The sequence below is a fragment of the Mus caroli genome, chromosome 4, assembly GCF_900094665.2.
Source record: "Mus caroli chromosome 4, CAROLI_EIJ_v1.1, whole genome shotgun sequence".
NCBI lineage: Eukaryota > Metazoa > Chordata > Mammalia > Rodentia > Muridae > Mus > Mus caroli.
In genome coordinates, this window is record NC_034573.1 from 120,206,785 (window position 1) to 120,224,451 (window position 17,667).

Here is a 17,667-nt window from a genome sequence, read left to right on the forward strand (position 1 = left end):
CTCTCCAGCCCCTTATTTTATTTATTTATTCTCTGTTGTGTATACATCGTATGTACATATGTGAAGATCAGAACACTCAGTGTTCTCCTTCCATCTTGTGGGTACCAAGGTTCAAGAGCAGGTTGTCAGGCTTGAAGCCAGGTACCTTTACCTGCCAATCTAACTCACCAGCCCCACCTTTTGAGACAAACTCTCATGGCAGACAAGTCATACTGATGACATTGAATTTCTGATCCTCCTCCTGCCTCCACCTCCAGCTGCTGAGCCCTGGGTTGGTGCTTGTGTCTGAACCCAGGGCTTCACACATGTTAAAGCAAGCACTGGGGGGAGGGTATGGGGGACTTTTGGGATAGCATTGGAAATGTAATTGAGGAAAATACGTAATAAAATATATTTAAAAAAAAAAATAAGCAAGCACTAAGCGAGCTACAACCCCAGGGAAGCTTTTTGGTTTGGGGGCTGTTTGTTTGGGAGGGTATTTTTGTTGTTGTTGTTATTGTTGTTGTTTTAGATTTTATTTATTTTATGTATAAGTACACTGTCGTTGTCTTCAGATACACCAGAAGAGGGCATCAGATCCCATTACAGATGGTTGTGAGCCACCATGTGGTTGCTGGGAATTGAACTCAGGACCTCTGGAAGAGCAGTCTGTGCTCTTAACTGCTGAGCCATCTCTCCAGCCCACTTAGGGTGGTTTTTAAGGGGAGATTTATGTAATCCAGACCTGCCCTGATCTTGCCTCTTCCTTTGGAGAACTAGGATTGAAGGGGTGTATCAGGAGGCTGTATCCAGGGGCATCTTTTGATAGTCACGAAGCACCTTTCTGTCCTCCCAAGGTCATGCTCAGGAAGTCTCCTAGGCCAAGGGCAGCCCCTGGGTAGTTTCAGAAGAGGGCTGGTCAATCTGAAAGATCCAAAGATTAGCAGGTGGAAACCTTTAGCCCCGCCCACTTTTCTTCCCTGAGGACTGGAGATGGGGGTATCTGCAAACCCTTGAGGTAAGACCTCCTTTTAGAGCTGCCAGGTTGATGAACCGTGAACATGTCAACCCCACAGAGACAGAGCATCTCACACTGAGGACCCCACCCTGGGTACACCTTTTCATTGGCATCCTTTATAATAGAGCCATTCTGCAAGGCTCTGCAAGCCAATCTAGCTAATTACAGAACACAAGGAGGGGGTCATAGGAGCCCCACAGCCTGTCCACTGGCAGGACAAATGGTAGCCAGAGGCTTGGGACTGGCCTCTTGCAGGGGTGCCTGCTTAGGAGACTGAATCTGTCGCCTGTAGGGGTCTGTGCTGAGTCCCAGGTAGTTCAAGCCATAAGTGAATTGAATCATCAGACACCCAGCTGGTTTGAAGAATTGGTTAGTGACAGAGAATGTCCCAGAAGCTATAATTAGTGAGCACGTTCAGCCCTCCGGTGTGAGAGGAGGGGGAGTTCTCAGTCAGATCATGAAAACCTGTTCGTGGGCCGTCAGTTTCTCATCCCAGAGGGTGAAAGCCACAGACCCTAGCCTCAGGTTAGGGTCTAGAACAGAAGGGACTTCCCAGTACCCTCTTTCCATCCCCATCTGCTCAACCTCCCTCAAACCTGACCATGACCCCGCCTTCCCACTCAGGAAACGGGGCTGTGCTCTGAGTCATGGCTGTCTTTCCTTTGTGAGTCCTGCTTCAGCCTTTCCTAGTCCTCTGTTAGTCATTCCTCGTGATAAGGATTGCAAGCCCCACCCCCACGTGTGTCATCCCCAGTTCTGAACCCCTTGCCAGAAATGACTGCCTCTGCTTGTCCAGTTGTGTTGGCTCCTTCCAAGAATTTCAAGCTTCAGAACAGAAAGGTGCCCACGGGGACCGACCCAGTGCTGGGAAGTAGCGTGTGGCTGGCTACTTTTATGTCAACCTGACCCAGGCTAGAGCCATTTGAGAGGATGGAACCACAGTTGAGAAAATGCCTCCATAAGACTGGACTGTAGGCAGCCTGTAGAATACTTTCTTAATTAGTGATTGATATGGGAAGGTCCGGTCCATTCCAAGTAAGACCATCCCTGGGCTGATAGTCCTGGGTTCTATAAGAAAGCAGGCTGAGCAAGCCATGAGGAGCAGGCCAGTGAGCAGAACTCCTCCATGGCCTCTGCATCAGTTCCTGCCTCCAGGTTCCCATCCTGTTTGTGTTCCTGTCCTGACTTCCTTCAGTGATGGATTATGGATCCAGAAGCAAAAACTAACATTTTCTTCCTCAGCTTGCTTTTGGTCATTTTGTTTTATTCTAGAAATAGTAACCCAAATTAAGACACAGGGTGTAGCCGGGCGTGGTGGCGCACGCCTTTAATCCCAGCACTCGGGAGGCAGAGGCAGGCAGATTTCTGGGTTCGAGGCCAGTCTGGTCTCCAAAGTGAGTTCCAGGACAGCCAAGGCTACACAGAGAAACCCTGCCTCGAAAAACCAAAAAAAAAAAAAAAAAAAAAAAGACACAGGGTGTATAACATGCATGCTACTCCAGTCTGCTCTCAGCCAAAGAGTCCTGCTGTGATCCAAGGCCTGAGGAAGCCAAGGTAAATCATCAAACCGAGTCCTCATACTGCTCACAGGAAGCTAAGAAGCTTCTAGAATGAGCTATCATGGAGGTATGGAAGGCTGGAGTGAGCCAGAGAGGGGACTTCCCTGGGTGACCAAGGGTCAAGGAGTGAGGCCTCAACTAAAACACTAAAGATGAAACAGAGTCCACTGCACTGCACATAAGGATCTCAGAGCAGAACAACCTTGGGACTCAGAGATGGCTTTTTGTGAAGACACTTGCCACTGAGTTTGAAGACCTGAGTTTGATCACTGGGACCCACATAGAGGAAGCTAACTCCTACTCATGGTCCTCTGAGAGCCACAGGGTGCTCTAGCATGTGTCAACCTAAACACAGACATACAACATAAATAAATAAAGAACAAACCTAAAAGCAGAGAGGGGCCAGAGGGCGTGGAAGCCTGGGATTCAGTAGGGCAGGATTGAAATAAATGGCCTTGGACAAAGGGTAGCTCAGACTTGGAGTGAGGTGGCCAGGCCTTGGGTCTGTGGCATTTGGGACATTCAAGAGCCTGGTCAGAGCCTAACAGAACCCAGTCACTGAAGGAGAGAGGCATCATGTGTCCAGTGCTTGGGTCGGTGAGGGCTTCCGAGCACACTGTCAGCATGGGAGAACTGATATGGGCTCACCGGAAGCTTCCAGGGGATCCAGTGGGGACCGGGCTGGCTCTTCCTTTGTGGGAAACAGGACTCTTTGGAGACTGATAAAAGCTGGGTCCCAGTTATGCTCTGGGTATTGTTCTAGGGACTTCCTGGACAGACTCCAGGAAGCCTAGCTAATCATGGAAACTGGCTGGACACAGCTGCCATTCTCTAACAGTGGCTGAGAAGAGTCCCCACTGTTATCCCAGTTGCTTCGGCGGGTGGTGTGTGTGCGTGTGCTTATGTGTGTGTTTAGCGTGCGATGGTTGACTCTGGGAATACCTGGGAGGCCTTTTGTTTTGTCACTGTTGAGAGTACTAGGATCAAATCCAGGGCTTTTATATCCGCTTGTCTTGCGTGTTTAAAAACGCGTTTATCTGGAATTTGGGAGGCTGAAGCAGGAGGATCTCTGAGAAGCCAACCTGGGGGCCGGACTATTCCCGTCCCTGAGCTATGAAGAGTCAAGAGAACGGATGACCGCTTCAAGCGCACTCTGGCTTCCAGAAACCCAAGACACACCAGGTTCTGAAGGAAAGACAGAAAGAAGAAAATGTGGCCGAGAAACCAGGAGGGCTGGCGAGCTGGGCTGAGAACACAAATGAAAATAAAGGGCAAAGTTGGAACTCCAGGGCTCTCCAGGTAGGGTGGCTCCAACTCCCTCAGCTGGCCAAGCTAAGGGCTACTGTTGGGTTTACAGGACTGCATCCAAGGGACTTTTTTCCTACTTTGCCCCTGAGGCCTCCGGGGGAGTGGTCCAGAGAGGTAATGTGATCTGCCCAAGGTGACACGGCTAAGGAACAGCAGTCTGGACTCGACCCAGAGCTGCCAGCGCGCAGGACCCGCACTCTTCCACTTCGCTCCACGCCCCTCCCCTCCCCCGCCCCCTCGCTCTTCCGCCCCTCCCTCGCCTCCCTCCGGGGTGGCGGCCGAGCCACGTGGTGGGCCGGGAAGCGGCGGCTGCCGAGCGCCCGGGCGGCTGCCCCAGCTGGGCAGTGCTGCACCGCGCCGCGCTCGGTGCCTGCGGGGGCCGCTGCGCGCTGGCCGGCGCCGCGGGCGGGAGGTGTGCCGACGGCCGGCCGCAGACAAAGGAGGCGCGGCGGAGCCCGCGCGGACCGGGCGCACCATGCACTTGGGGTGCGGCCGGCCGGCCGCGGCTCTGGAGACCCGGCCCTAGTCGCCGGCCCCGCCGCCCCGGGGCGCCATCGGGACGACGCGGCCCCGCGCGGCGCGAGGAGGAGCCATGGGCAAGTGCAGCGGCCGCTGCACGCTGGTCGCCTTCTGCTGCCTGCAGCTGGTGAGCCGCGCGGAGCGGGGTGGGGCGGCGGCGGTGCGTGGGCGCCACCCGGGGTGCGGGGTGGCCGGGCGGAGCCTGCCCCGCGCGGGCCGGCTTGTCCCTTTGTGTGCGCTCCTCGCCTCAGCCCCGCGCTCGCGCGCACGGTCCAACGCTCCCGGGTTGCACGCGTCGGTTCGCAATGGGTGCGTGGGCTCCCGCTGGGGGGCTGCGCCCCAGGACTGTGGCTCCCTTGGGGCTGGGGGTGTGTCCGAGACTGATCTGTGTACTCGGAGAGGTCCCTGCCCGAATGTTCCCCTCCAGATCGCTGATTCCGTGGGTACCTCATCCCTCTGGGCTCCGCCCCTGTGAGCGTTTCTCACAAAGTCTCTTTCTGCTCTTGTATTATGGTCTCTGGAATGTTTTTAGATCTCTGGCCATTTCTGCTTCTTGTTTGGGTGGTGGGACCTGAGACTCTTTGAGAACCCTCAGCCGTCCTTTGTGCTGCTTTCCTGCCTCCCAGCACCCTCCTGACTGGGTGGCCAGGGATGGAGAACTACCTCCTTGAGGGGGGTGATCAGGAATTGATGTATCACGGGCCAGCCTGACCGGACTCACTCTGTGTGGTTCTCTTTAGTCTGACCACCGAGTCCTCCAGTGTCCCATGAGCCATCTGTTCTATCAGCAGCGGGTGAGGTGGGGTCAGGTAAAGAGTTCCCTGGTCCCATTGGATGAGGACACTTGAGTGTCTTGGGAAGAATCAGAGCATCTCGGGGCTCTGTGCTGGCCCCAGTTTGGGGGAGAAATGAGGTCTTTGACTGGAGGGCAGCAGAGTGAATCCGGAGGCTAAGAGTAGCTGAGGTCCTTGCCTATGTATTGGGAGGGTGATAGAGAAGAGACGGGGGTCTCCTGCCTCCCTTGGAACTGTGCTATGCTTCTACTCAAGACAGTGTTGTGTAGAAACTGCTGATAGCATCAGGTCTGTGGAGGAGTCTGGGGCGCCTGGGGCCTCATTCCTATGGGTCCTGTGGTCTGGATCTGCCTTCCGGCCAGCACCTGCCTACTGCCCCTCCCCACAGGTGCGGAGGGTGGTGGGGAAGCTTGGAGTGAGATGTGCAGGTGGCCTCTGCCCTCTCACCTTTCCTTGAGTCACCGGCCCTGCGCCTGCTATTCACAGCATCGTCCTCTTGGGCCATGCTAGAACCTCCTCTCCCCGCACATTGGTGTGTTGGTGATTTGCCCCTCAGAAGGCCACCTGGTCTGTCAGGCGTCATTCTCAAGGACGGCAGAGGGGCTTAATCACCACCAGGTAGGATGGAAACTCCGAAAGGGCAGAGACAGCTAATTTTGTTCCTGCAAAAACCCCAGCAGCTGGGCAGCCCTTGACACCTCATTAATATTTGTAAACTAAACGAAGAACTGGTTATTTGGCAGATCTGGGCTCACAGTAGAAATATTCTCCGTTTTCTATTTTTAGGACCATAAAAATGCCAAGAAATCTTCAAACTTTTTTTTAGCGAATTCCTTTTCTTTAATTAAAAAAAAAAAGGTTTATTTTTTAAAATTTTGTACATCCGTGTCTGTGTGTGTGAGTGCAGGTGCCCACGGCATCCTGAAGAAGCCATCAGGCCCACTGGAGCTGGGGTTACAGGTGGCGTGTGCTTAGACTCAAACTCAGGCCCTCTGCAAGAGCAGAGCATTCCTAAAGGCTGAGCCATCTCTCCAGCCTCAAGGATGTCTTCCTGGTTTTGTTGGCTTGTTGTGTTTATTGTTCTTGTTTGTTTGAGACATGTTCTAACTCTTCCATCCAGGCTGGTCTTGAACTTTGAGCCATCCCCCTGCCTCAGTCCCCTGAGTGAGGCTGGAGTTTCAAGATGTCTAGCTTATATATTTTTGTTTGTTTTATTTTATTTCAAGACAGGGTCTCACTATGTAGCCCTGGCTATCCTGAAATTCACTCTATCGACCAGGCGGGCTTCGAACTCACAGAGCTCCATGTGCCTCTGTCTCCTGAGTGCTGGGATTAAAGGTGTGTGCCTCTACACCCAGCTCAAACTCCTTTTTTTTTTTTTTTAACTTAAGAAAAGAGGGGTGTATGTTATGAAGTGAATGAATAAGCCCTCAGAGAGTGGAGAGTATTGAGTTCCCTTCTCTCTGTGCCTGTGAGCAGTTTGTCCCTTGCTCGCTCTCGAGTGCTGTTACTAATTCACTGGGTGCCAGCTACTCTTGGGAATGCTTCCCCCCACCCCACCCTCTGAGTTAACTCGTTTAACCTTCATTGTGACCCAGTGATGTAACTTGCTCGAAGGGATCCAGGAACTGAGACAGGCATGGAACCATTCAGGCATGGGACCAGCCTCCTCTGTTGCCTTAGCTACAGCCTAAGTGGCTCTGGCCTTGGTACACTGGGGCCCATAGGGAGATGCTCACCCATCTTGGGGAGCAGACGTGGTACAGGGGGGTCTCCCAGCCTCCAAGCATTCCCAGCCAAGAGATGGCATCTCTTCCACCAGCACAGAGCTAGCTTAGCCAGGACCTGGGTGGGATTCCACTTCTCCCACGCCTTGCCTGGGTGGCTTGGGCAGCTTGTGCGAGCTACATGAGACAATTTAGGAAATGCTAGGGGGTGGGGTGGGGGGGACGACGATGACTTGAAAATTGGTCTCTTGGCTCTGTTGCTCTGTCTGAGCTGATTGCAGAGAGGGTCCTTCCAGCTGTCACTCACTAACCCCCTAGAGCCCCTGCAGCCTGGCAGCTTCCAGAATGTGCTCTCGGGATGGTGAATGCCAGCCTGAGGGGAGAAGGAGGCTCGGCTTTCTTATCCAAAGGACTGAGGTATTAAAGAGGTAGTTAGATATTTCTCCGCTGAAAACTGTTAAGAGAAAGGATTGTTTTTTTTTGTTTTTTTTGTTTTTTTTTTTTGGTTTTTTTCGAGACAGGGTTTCTCTGTGTAGCCCTGGCTGTCCTGGAACTCACTTTGTAGACCAGGCTGGCCTCGAACTCAGAAATCCGCCTGCCTCTGCCTCCCAAGTGCTGGGATTAAAGGCGTGCGCCACCACGCCCGGCAAGGATTGTTTTCCTTTTCTGATGGAGTTTAGGCTTGTAACGAAGCAAGCCAGTTGCAAATCTTTCTGTACTGGGGTAGACTTGTTTTGGGCAAGGGGTAGAACACGGGGGTCGGGTGGGGTTGGTGGAGCGTTAGAGGAAGCCGATCAGGACTGTGTCATTGAGGTGGATAAATGCAGGGGAATAATTGAGGCTCTGGAGTTTGAGCAAAGCCACTGGGTTCCAGATCCCTCTGTTGCCTCGTCATTTCCTGACTGCGTGATCTTGGATAAGTGTCCCTGTCTCTCTCTCTCTTGTTTGTTGTTGTTGTTTATTTTAAATAATTTAGTGTATGTGTGTGCAGATGCCACGGCGTGCATGTGGAAATCAAAGGGCAACTTACAGGGGTCGCTTCTCTCCTTCCACCTTGTGGGTCCTAGGGATCAAATGCAAGTTGCCAAGCTTAACAGCAAGCACCCCTAGGCTTTGAGCCATCCTGTTGGCCTGTCGTTGCTTTGTTTGTTTTTGTTTTTGACACAGGGTTACTCTGTGTAGCCCTAGATGTCCTGGACCAGGCTGGCTTCCAAATCAAGAGATCCCCCTGCCTCTGCCTCCAGAGTGCTGGGATTCCAGGCGTGCGCCACCACATCAGTCTGCTACTTCTCTTCTCCAAAGCACAGCTTCGCTGTCTGTCATAAACAGTTCCTGTGTGTGTGTGTGTGTGTGTATGCGCACGCGCGTGCGTGTGTGTGCATGCATGAGGGTGTGTGTGCACAAGCATATGAACTATTAAGGCCAGTTGTTGATCTCAGTGCGCCCCTCAGCCCCTCCCACATTTTCTACCTCAAGGGATCACTCATTGACCCTAGATCTGACTGTATTGCTAACCTGGCAGGCCAGCAAGCCCCAGAGATGCCCCTGTCCCCGCCTCACACAGCTGCACCTAGATTTACTCCTTCCTTCCTTCCTTCCTTCCTTCCTTCCTTCCTTCCTTCCTTCCTCCCTCCCTCCCTCTCTCTCTCTCCTTTTCTTTCTTTTCCTTCTTTCTTTCTTTCTTTCTTTCTTTCTTTCTTTCTTTCTTTCTTTCTTTCTTTCTTTCTTTCTTTCTTTCTTATATAGGAATACACTGTAGCTGTCTTCAGACACACCAGAAAAGGGCATCAGATCCCATTACAGATGGTTGTAGTTGCTGAGAATTGAACTCAGGACCTCTGGAAGAGCAGTCAGTGCTCTTAACTGCTGAGCCATCTCTCCAGCCTGTAATCTTTTTATGTGGGTGCTGAGGGTTAAAATCCCATCCTTACCCTTTTGTGGCAAACAAGCACTGTGTTGGCTGAGCTGTCTCCAAGTTCCTGATTCTTAGGGCTATTATAGGGGCTGCCACACTGGAACTATAACTCAAGCATCGCAGGAGTCGTGTGCCTTTTGCAGGAAGTGGCAGGCGCTGGGACCCATGAGCTGAGGAGCAGGAAGACTGGGTTCTAGCCCTGCTCTGACCTTGACATCAGCACATCTGTGCATCTCCCTCCGCTGTCTCCCGTTTTGTTTAGTTTTTGTGTTTTCCCCACCTGTGAGGTGAGAACAAACTTGAGGCCTGGCTCCTGGGCTCCCGGCTTTGCCTGACTGGGATCTGAGAGGACATCTGGGCCGGTGTGAAGGTTTTATGGTTCCCCTCTGTTCTGAGAACCTCCCAGGACCTTTGCTTTCCTGGGTTCTAATTACTATAGCACGCTGACTTTATTAATACAGTTCACTCTCGGATTCTCGCTCGTTTGCATATTTCCTCTCCCTACTTGCCTCCTTCCCAAGCTCCCACGGCCACTCTGTTCTTCCGGTAAGGGGATGAACCGGGGACGTTTGCCCCGGGGACTCATCTTCGGTTTCCTCATCATCATCATCATTATGGTTCCCGGTTCAGGAGGCCTGTGCTAACCACTTCGTATGCATTACCTCATTTAAGCAAATGAGCTTACATATGTAAAGTGCTTGGCAGAGTGCCTGGTACGTGTTAAACGATCAATAAACGCTAGCCATTTTCCTGCCTCTACCCTTCGCATTATCGTAATTCCGCGCCGTGGGACGGATGGTTTTATTATCCCCTTTTCCAGATAAGGAAATTGAGGTGCCCAGGGGTGAGGAGGTTTGCCCAGGGTCACCAAAGCTAGTGACAGAACTTGAATGACAGCCCTCTTCTGCCTCTTGGAAAAAGCTGGCGACGTCTCCAGTTCCAGTGTTGGGTGGCCTCACAAGGCCACCAGTGTTTATGATCTCAAGCATAGTGCCCCCACTGTGTGCTAGCAACAGCTTCCTATTGTGGTGATTCTTGTCCCAACCCCATGTGACCTTGGACTGATTGCATTCTCCAAGGGCCCCAGCTTCTAAGTCTCCTCCCCACCTCACAGAGTGGCAGAAAGGCTTTTATTGCTAGGTGCCAGACACATAGTAGGTATTCAGAAAAATATTGGAATCATCCTCCCCCCCACCCCCCGCCGCCCCCTTCCGGAAAGCTATTTGCTTTCCAGAAGGTGCTGGGTGGGTGAGGGGGAGATAACTCGGCTTCCAGCTGAGCCGAGAGTAATGGCCTGAAACGCGGTCCAGCTGATGGATGTCGTTATTAGCAGTAGTGATGGCAGGGATGGAGGGAGGCGGCTCTAGTGGCCTGGGCTCCCCAGCAGCTGCAGCTGTAAGCTCTTGGCTCCTTCTAAGGATCTGACTCTCTGCCTGAGGCTTGAGGTTCTTGAGCCGGCTTCAGAGTTGGGAGTGTGAAATTGTTCTGGTCACTTCTGTTCCTTAGTCCCCTGTGGGCAGAGCGCAGCTGGCAGATGTACTCCCTTGAGCAGATGGACAAACTGAGGCCCTTCGAGGGGTAGGTAGGAGAGTAGCTCCGTCGGCAGTGAGTGACGACGGGAGTTGGAAATCAGGCAAGTGTTGCTGCCACCCTCTCACCTATTACATAGAGCAGCACTCTACAGCATGGCAGTCTGGGGACATGGTGACATGATGTGTTGACAGTATCCTGTACGAACCTGGCTGGGGAAGTGCACCCTACAGTCGGTCGGAAGCATTTGGACAGGTCACTGGGCTCCATCTCTGTCTAGATCAAAGGTTTTACTGATCAAGGTCATTGGCATGAACGATCCGTGTTAACCCAAGTTTGTCATCATCCTTGATACCTCTCTTTTCCCTTTTTCAAGGGTGGCGGTATGCTTTGAGACTGGGTTTCTCTGTGTATCCCTGGCTGTCCTGGAACTTGCTCTGGAGACCAGGCTGGCCTCGAGCTCACAGAGTGCTGGCATTAAAGGCGTGCGCCACCACTGCTCAGGTTCCTCCCTGAGCGCAGGTGCCCTCAGAGGTCAGAGGTGTCAGATCTGCCTACAGCTGGAGCTACAAGATGTTGGGAGCCGCCTCATGTAGGTGGTGGGAATTGAACTTAGGTCCTCTGGGAGAATAGCAAGTGTTCTTAACCACTGAGCCATCTCTCTAGCTCCTCCCCCTTCCTTGATCAGTACACCAGGCTGGCCCCAACTCACAGAGATCCTCCTTCCCCTGCCTCCCGAGTGCTGGGATGGTTTTTGCTGGTTTTAAGACAGGGGTCTTCATGCATCCCAGGCTGACCTCAAGCTCCTGATCCTCTTCTTTCCCTGTCCCAAATGTTGGTGTTATAGGCACACACAATGCCCAAGGGTTGATTTTGTTATGTGGAATATATGTGACTTGGTGGGAAAGAATCCTGTCTTTCTATGTGGTTTCTGCCATGAGCCCAAACCTGGCATTGTGTTAGTAGATGCCTGTCCCTTAGTGTTATCTGGTTCATTCACGACTACATAAATAGTAGGTACCTGACAGCTCATGCCTATAAATTGGCACTCAAGAGTCTGGGACCCGCCGGGCAGTGGTGGCACACGCATTTAATCCCAGCACTCAGGAGGCAGAGGCAGGCGGATTCCTGAGTCCAAGGCCAGCCTGGTCTACAGAGTGAGTTCCAGGACAGCCTGGCTATACAGAGAAACCCTGTCTTGAAAACAAACAAACAAACAAACAAACGAGTCTGGGACAGGAGGATTGTTGAGTTTTAAGCCAGTCTGCTCCATATCATGACAGCCTGGGCTATAAAGATCCTATCTTAAAACAAACACACACAGCACATACAAGAGCCAGGTGTGGTGACAGCTGCCTTTAATCTCAGCACTTGAGAGGCAGAAGCAAGAGGATCTCTGAGTTTGAGGCTACCCAGGTCTACATGGAGAGTTCCAGGACAGCCAGAGCTACGTAGCGAAACCCGGTCTCAGAAAACACAAAGAAAAACTGGACTTGGTGGTACACATCTCTAATCTCCGCATTCCAGGAGACAGAGGCAGGAGGATCCCTGTGAGGCTGTAGCGTAACCAGCCTGGTTTACCGAGTGAGTTCCGAGGCTCCATAGTGAGACCCTATTTCAGAACAGAAATGAAGCAACTACAGAATAAGAGGCCAATGAGATTCCTCAGCTGGTAAAGATCCCCAGTACCCACATAAAGGTCGAGAGAGAGAGAGAGAGAGAGAGAGAGAGAACTCCACTAAGTTGTTCTATTTGTCTCTCATGGCACGTATGCCTCTCCCATCACACACACACATTATTTTATTTTGTGTGTACTGGTGTTTTGCCTGCCTGTGTGTATGTGTGTGCTTGGTACTCACAGAAGCCAGAAGATAGCCCCAGATTCCCTGGAGCTGGAGCTATAGGTAGTTGTGAGCCACCACATGGGCCCTGAGAGTCAAACCCACATCCTCTGGAAAGACCACCAGTGAGTGCTCTTATTGTTAAGCCATTTCTCCACCTCCTATAATAATGATACTTCTTACAAGGGGCCGGTGAGATGGACCAGCTGGTAAAGGCATTTGCTGCCAAGCCTGCTGTCCTGCACACATGAAGCCTTGGGTTCAGGCCCAGCCCTGGGTAAACTGAATGTGGTAGCCCTTGCACACTTCAGGAATAAGGTAGAAGGATCAGAAGCCAAGGTTATCCTTGACTGTGTCTGAGGCCAGCCTGAGCTACTGAGACCCTGTTAAAAAGGAGGAAGAAGAGGAGAGAGGAGGGAGAGGAGGTTCCAAGCTATGGAGTATCGACGAGTGCCTTATGCCTGACTTCCCCTACCCTGACCTAGGAAGTAAGTAACGGGTTATTCAGAGATTGAGAACATTGTGCCTCAGTAGACACCTGCCTTCTGCGGACACACACTTCTTCCAGAAGGGTGGGAGACTGAACACAGACAGAGATTTGGAGTGAGCTGTTAGCCATGGGTTTCTAGTCTCCTTGATCCTGCATCTCGGAAAAGCTGGTGGATATATAAGGAGTCCGGGTGTGGATTCGGGGAACACAGACTCGCCATCAGTCTGGGCTCTGAGTTCCAGACCTACCTTTTTGTACCAAAGGGCAAGACTATCTCTGAGCTTCCCCCTGTACTGTTCCAAACTGAGGTAATCATAACCTGTCTCTGTGTCATAAGGAAGCCCCTTTGAGTACAGGGGGGTCAGAGGCAAAAGGTTCTGCTTGTCTGAGATGCCGTGGCGCAGGAAAAGCCTGTGGCCTTCCTTGATGGTGGAGGAGCAGGATGGAGCAGTGGCTCTGTTTGCTCGCGTGGACTTGCTGCTCCTTGATCTGTAAGATGGGGATGATGACAGCCACTGCCTCATGGGACTTTAATAAGAGTGTGACCTGAAGGGGGGCTGGCTCATGACGTGCACCCTCAGCCGTGACCTGGAGTCCCAGTCTGTGAGATGGGAAATTGGACGAGGGTATTGGACTCCATACGTATTTTGAGACTCAACGGAAGCCCAGCTGGGATGGATGACCTGTGGATTCAAGGGCAGCAGGGGCTACATAGATTCTACTTCAGCTTGACCCTGTGCCCTTCCCAAAAGAAGCCATCGGCTATCTGTGTTGGGGCTGGTAATCAGTTGGCAAATAACTTGTCTACAGTGGTGATTGAGAATTTGTGTGCAGGATGGGTAGCTTCCTGGAGATGCGATTAGACAGACAGACAGACAGACAGACAGACAGACAGATACTTTTTTGTTGTCGTTTTGTTTTTCCAAGACAAGGTTTCTCTATGTATTCCTGGCTGTCCTGGAACTCACTCTGTAGACCATGCTAGTCAAACTCAGAGATCCACCTACCTCTGACTCCTGAATAATAGGATTAAAGTTGTACACCACCATCACCCAGCCTGATATATATTTTATATATATTGGATATTGGATATATAATAAATCTAAAGATGACCCAGATTTCTGGAACCACCGGATGCTGGATCCTGAGAGGACAATACCTAGCAGCATCAAATTCTGTAACAAATAGAAGTGTTATTAGGTCCCTCTGCCCTGAACCTATTCCTTCCTGATCCCTCCCTAATTAGGGGGCTGGTGGCTCTCTGGACTCTGGAATCAGAAATGTGGACATTTTACCCCGTGCCTGAGAAGATGGAACCTGAGTTTCTCAGAGTCAGGTTAGCTTGTACGTCTTCTTTTCTTTGGGGAGGGGGCCAGTTTCTGTAGCCCCAGCCCGAACCAGAGATGTGGGTTTTCAATTACACAATTAAATGCACAATTAGGCATAATTACCAGTGCTCCGAGCCCGAGACTGCTCATAACAGGCGTGTAATCTACTGCAGCCTCTGTTTATACTACGCAGCCCGCTCCCTAATGATGCTGAGATGCCTTCACACTGCACCGTTGCCATGGAGATGAGCCTGCCGCCACCATGTAAAGCTGACAAATGGTACTGTGGTCTCGGACCCCTGGATGGTTTCCACGGCCTTTGCAGCCACCTTGGAAGTAGAAGGGCTAGCTAGGTGGGTCAGGGGGGTAGGGCAACCCTTCCCATCCTCCAACACTCCTTCTTGTACAAGCCAGCATTGGATCCTCTGGGAGATCCTCAGTGGCCCTGAGCCACTAGGGAACTTCAGATCCCCTCGTCCTCCAGCCATAAGCAGGGTGATCCAGTCTTGTGGAAATCTGTCCTGGCATCTCTGAGTCATGGAGAGGCCAAGGTATGGACACTCCTGCTCTCCTTGGCTTTTGGATTATCTGGCTCACAACCCCTCCCTAGGGCTCGGTTTCCCCACATATGAAGTGAACCACACGGTCTCCATAGAAGTTTACCAGGCATCTAGGACACACTGTCAGCTGTAAATGCACTAACTGCTCCAGCCCACGGATTTACCCATGCATGGTGGACAGCTGGCATCCGAGGACCACTGCAGCCATAGCAGGCGGCAGCAGGGCAGGGATCCAAGCCCAAGGCCTCGGGCTTCACCAGGGCCATGTCAAGTCGACACAGCATCTTTACCTTTTCCCAGCTCAGGACTCTTAAGAATGGACAGAAGCACAGAGCCACGTCTGACTGGTGCCCAAAGCCAGAATTCCACATTGTGGCTTCTTTTAAAAAACAAAAACATGGATATGAGTGTTTTACCTGCATATAACTCATGTATGCAGTGTCTGCAGCGGCCAGAAGACGATGTCAGATCCCCTGGAACTGGAGTTACAGACAGTTGTGAGCCACCACGTCGGTGCTGGGAACGGACCCGAGTCCTCTGAAGGAGCCGCCAGTGCTCTTAACCTCTGAGCCATTTCTCCAGCCCCTTACACTGTGGCGCTTAGCAGAAGTAAAGACAGTTTTAAAAGATTTCCTTTTGTTAGTGTGTGCTGAGGATCCCCTGCCATCCCTACCTGGCCTGGCTCAGCGGCTCAGTATGTGAGGTGGCTCCTGTCCATCAGACCCAGCACTGTGTCTGGATCCTGGAAAAAAAAAATGGATGTAGTTATCCATCTAGCCAGCCTTGCCTTGGTCATTAGAAGCACAGCCTCTTTGTTATTGTCAAGATGGAGTCTCTCATAGCCTGACCAGCCTGGAGGTGGGTAGCCGAGGGTGACCTTGAACTCCTGATCAGCCTGCTCCCACCTCCCAAGTGCTGGGATTGTGAGTATGTACCAACAGACCCGGCTTTTCTTTTTGGTTTTACACTCTTTTCCTGTAATTGTATCTATTGTTGTTGCATGTGTGTGTATGATGTGTGTGTACATGTATGTCACAGTATATCTCTCCTTCCACCTTTATATAGGTTCAAACTAAGGTCACCAGACTTTTCTTGCAAGCACCTTTTCCTGCTATGTCATTTTACTGGCCCAGGATCACGCTCGTGTGCATGTGCGTGTGCGTGTACGTGTGTTAGCCTGCTTGAGTATATGTGTATCACATGCACGCAGGAGTCAGAGGAAGCCAAGGGGAGAAAGTATCCAATCCCCTGGAACTGGAGTTACAGGTGGTTGTGAGCCAACCCAGATCAAGTGCTTTCATTAACAGCTCTCTAGCCTCCCCCCACTCACAATATTATCTGTGAGCATCTACTATGTGCTAGCTCCTAGGAACACAGATGGGTTAGACAAAGTAGGCCACTTAATTTGTGCTGTTGATCAGAGTGCCTTGAGTCATTGTAACTTGGATAGGGCATTTGGTTGTGGCTTTGTTTTGTTTTCTTTTGTGCTGACCATTGACCGTACTTATGTGCTACCTGAGAGCCATGCACCCAGCCCTACCCCTCAGTGACCTGGTGGATAATGCAGACAGCAGTTTGTTGCTTGCGCAGTGGTGGTGGTGTTGGCAGTCCTAACTGGCGCTGGGTGCTAGAGTGAGGGTTATCTGCCCTTCTGGAACCTTCTCTGCACACCCTGTCATTCCCACTTAATAGATGGAGCAGCTGGAGGCCCAGAGGCTTAAGCACCCTGTCCAGGATCTCACAGCCCCTGAGGGGCAGAGCAGACATCCAGAGACCGTGTATCTCACTCCACCAAGGTGCCACCTCTGGAGCATCCTGCCAGCTCCCCAGAGAATGTAGTGTTTGGTTGGAGAGTCAGTTGCCTACCTGGAAAAGCTCAGGACTGTTCCCTCATTCCTTAACTGGGATGTGAAAAACTGGACTGACTTTCTTTTCTTTCCTTATTTATTTATTTTGGAGTGTCCATAAACTCTACCTTAGTGCTAAGCAGAAAAAAACAAAAAAACAACAACAAAAAAAACCTAAAGCCTAGAGATGATTTGTGGTCTGCCTAAGACTGCTTTGTAAGTTAGGGGTAGCACTGGGAACTGAAGTAACTTTAGGACACTTGTCTCAGCCTTCCTCTTAAGCCCTTCCAGTTTGTTGTAAGGTGAGAAGGCTCTGTTGAGATGAAACGTCATGCAGCCCAGCCTCAAACTCACTGTGGGTGACGATGACCTTGAACTCTCGATCCTCCAGCTTCAGCCTCCAGAGTGCTGGGGTTGCTGGTACGGCCACCAGTCTGTTACAGGGTAAGAGGAGTGTGTCAGCGGTCTATGTGCATGTTTGTATACACGCCAAGCTACACAGGACTGCAGACTGAAGCATTTGTGGGGCAGACTCCGGCACGGAGAGATTTGTGGATCAATAAACATCCTTTTTTTGCTTCCTCCTTCTTCATTTATTCATGAACTCTGAACTCCCTGGCTCCCAAGAAACCGCCTGGAAGAAAGCAATTAGAACGTAATTAGAGCCACTCCTATCGCCAGCGGGGTGGGGTGGCCCTGGGAGTTCCCTGTAGCTCCAGCTTCTGAGGCCTGTGCACACTCAGCTTCTGCTCCCCCACAGAGACTGGGACATCCTCAGCAGGGACAAGGACCGCTCTCAGAGGAACTTAAGTACTTGAGTGCTGCTCTGGCTCTGGAGGAGGGCTCTCTGCATTGCCATGCATCTCCTATGAGGAGTCTCCCAGCCGTCTAAGCGCTGAGCTCTTGGGCTCACCCTACCAGTGATCCCCAGCCATACATTGCTAGAAAACTAAAAGGCCCCATGGCTCCTGCTTTCCAGCAAGCCCGCTTAGCACACCAGAGCGGATGAGGACTGCCAGGATGGCAGCACGTTATAAATCACCTGGAGGGAGCCATTTACCAGCCAAGGCCCCATTCACTGCCAAATGATTAATATTAATAATAAGCGGGGTGTGATGGTGTAGGCCTGTAATCCCAGGTCTCTGGGGACCAGGGCAGGAGGATGGAGAGGTTGAGGCCAGTCTAAGCCATATAGTAAGAACCTTGTCTCAAAAAGCAACAGAGGTAGCACTTGGGAGGTGAAAGCAGGAAG

At 51.6% G+C, this 17,667-nt stretch overlaps 1 protein-coding gene across 1 annotated transcript in view; it reads left to right on the forward strand.

Annotated features, from left to right (window-relative positions):
* The first annotated feature begins 4,165 nt into the window (after positions 1-4,165).
* Positions 4,166-17,667, forward strand: part of Nkain1 (sodium/potassium transporting ATPase interacting 1) — a 43,929-nt gene continuing 30,427 nt past the window's right edge. The window contains exon 1 of the mRNA XM_021159663.2: positions 4,166-4,510. Within this exon, the coding sequence (XP_021015322.1) occupies positions 4,457-4,510 (54 nt within the window). The 5' untranslated portion in view covers positions 4,166-4,456. The remainder of the gene's footprint in view (positions 4,511-17,667) is intronic.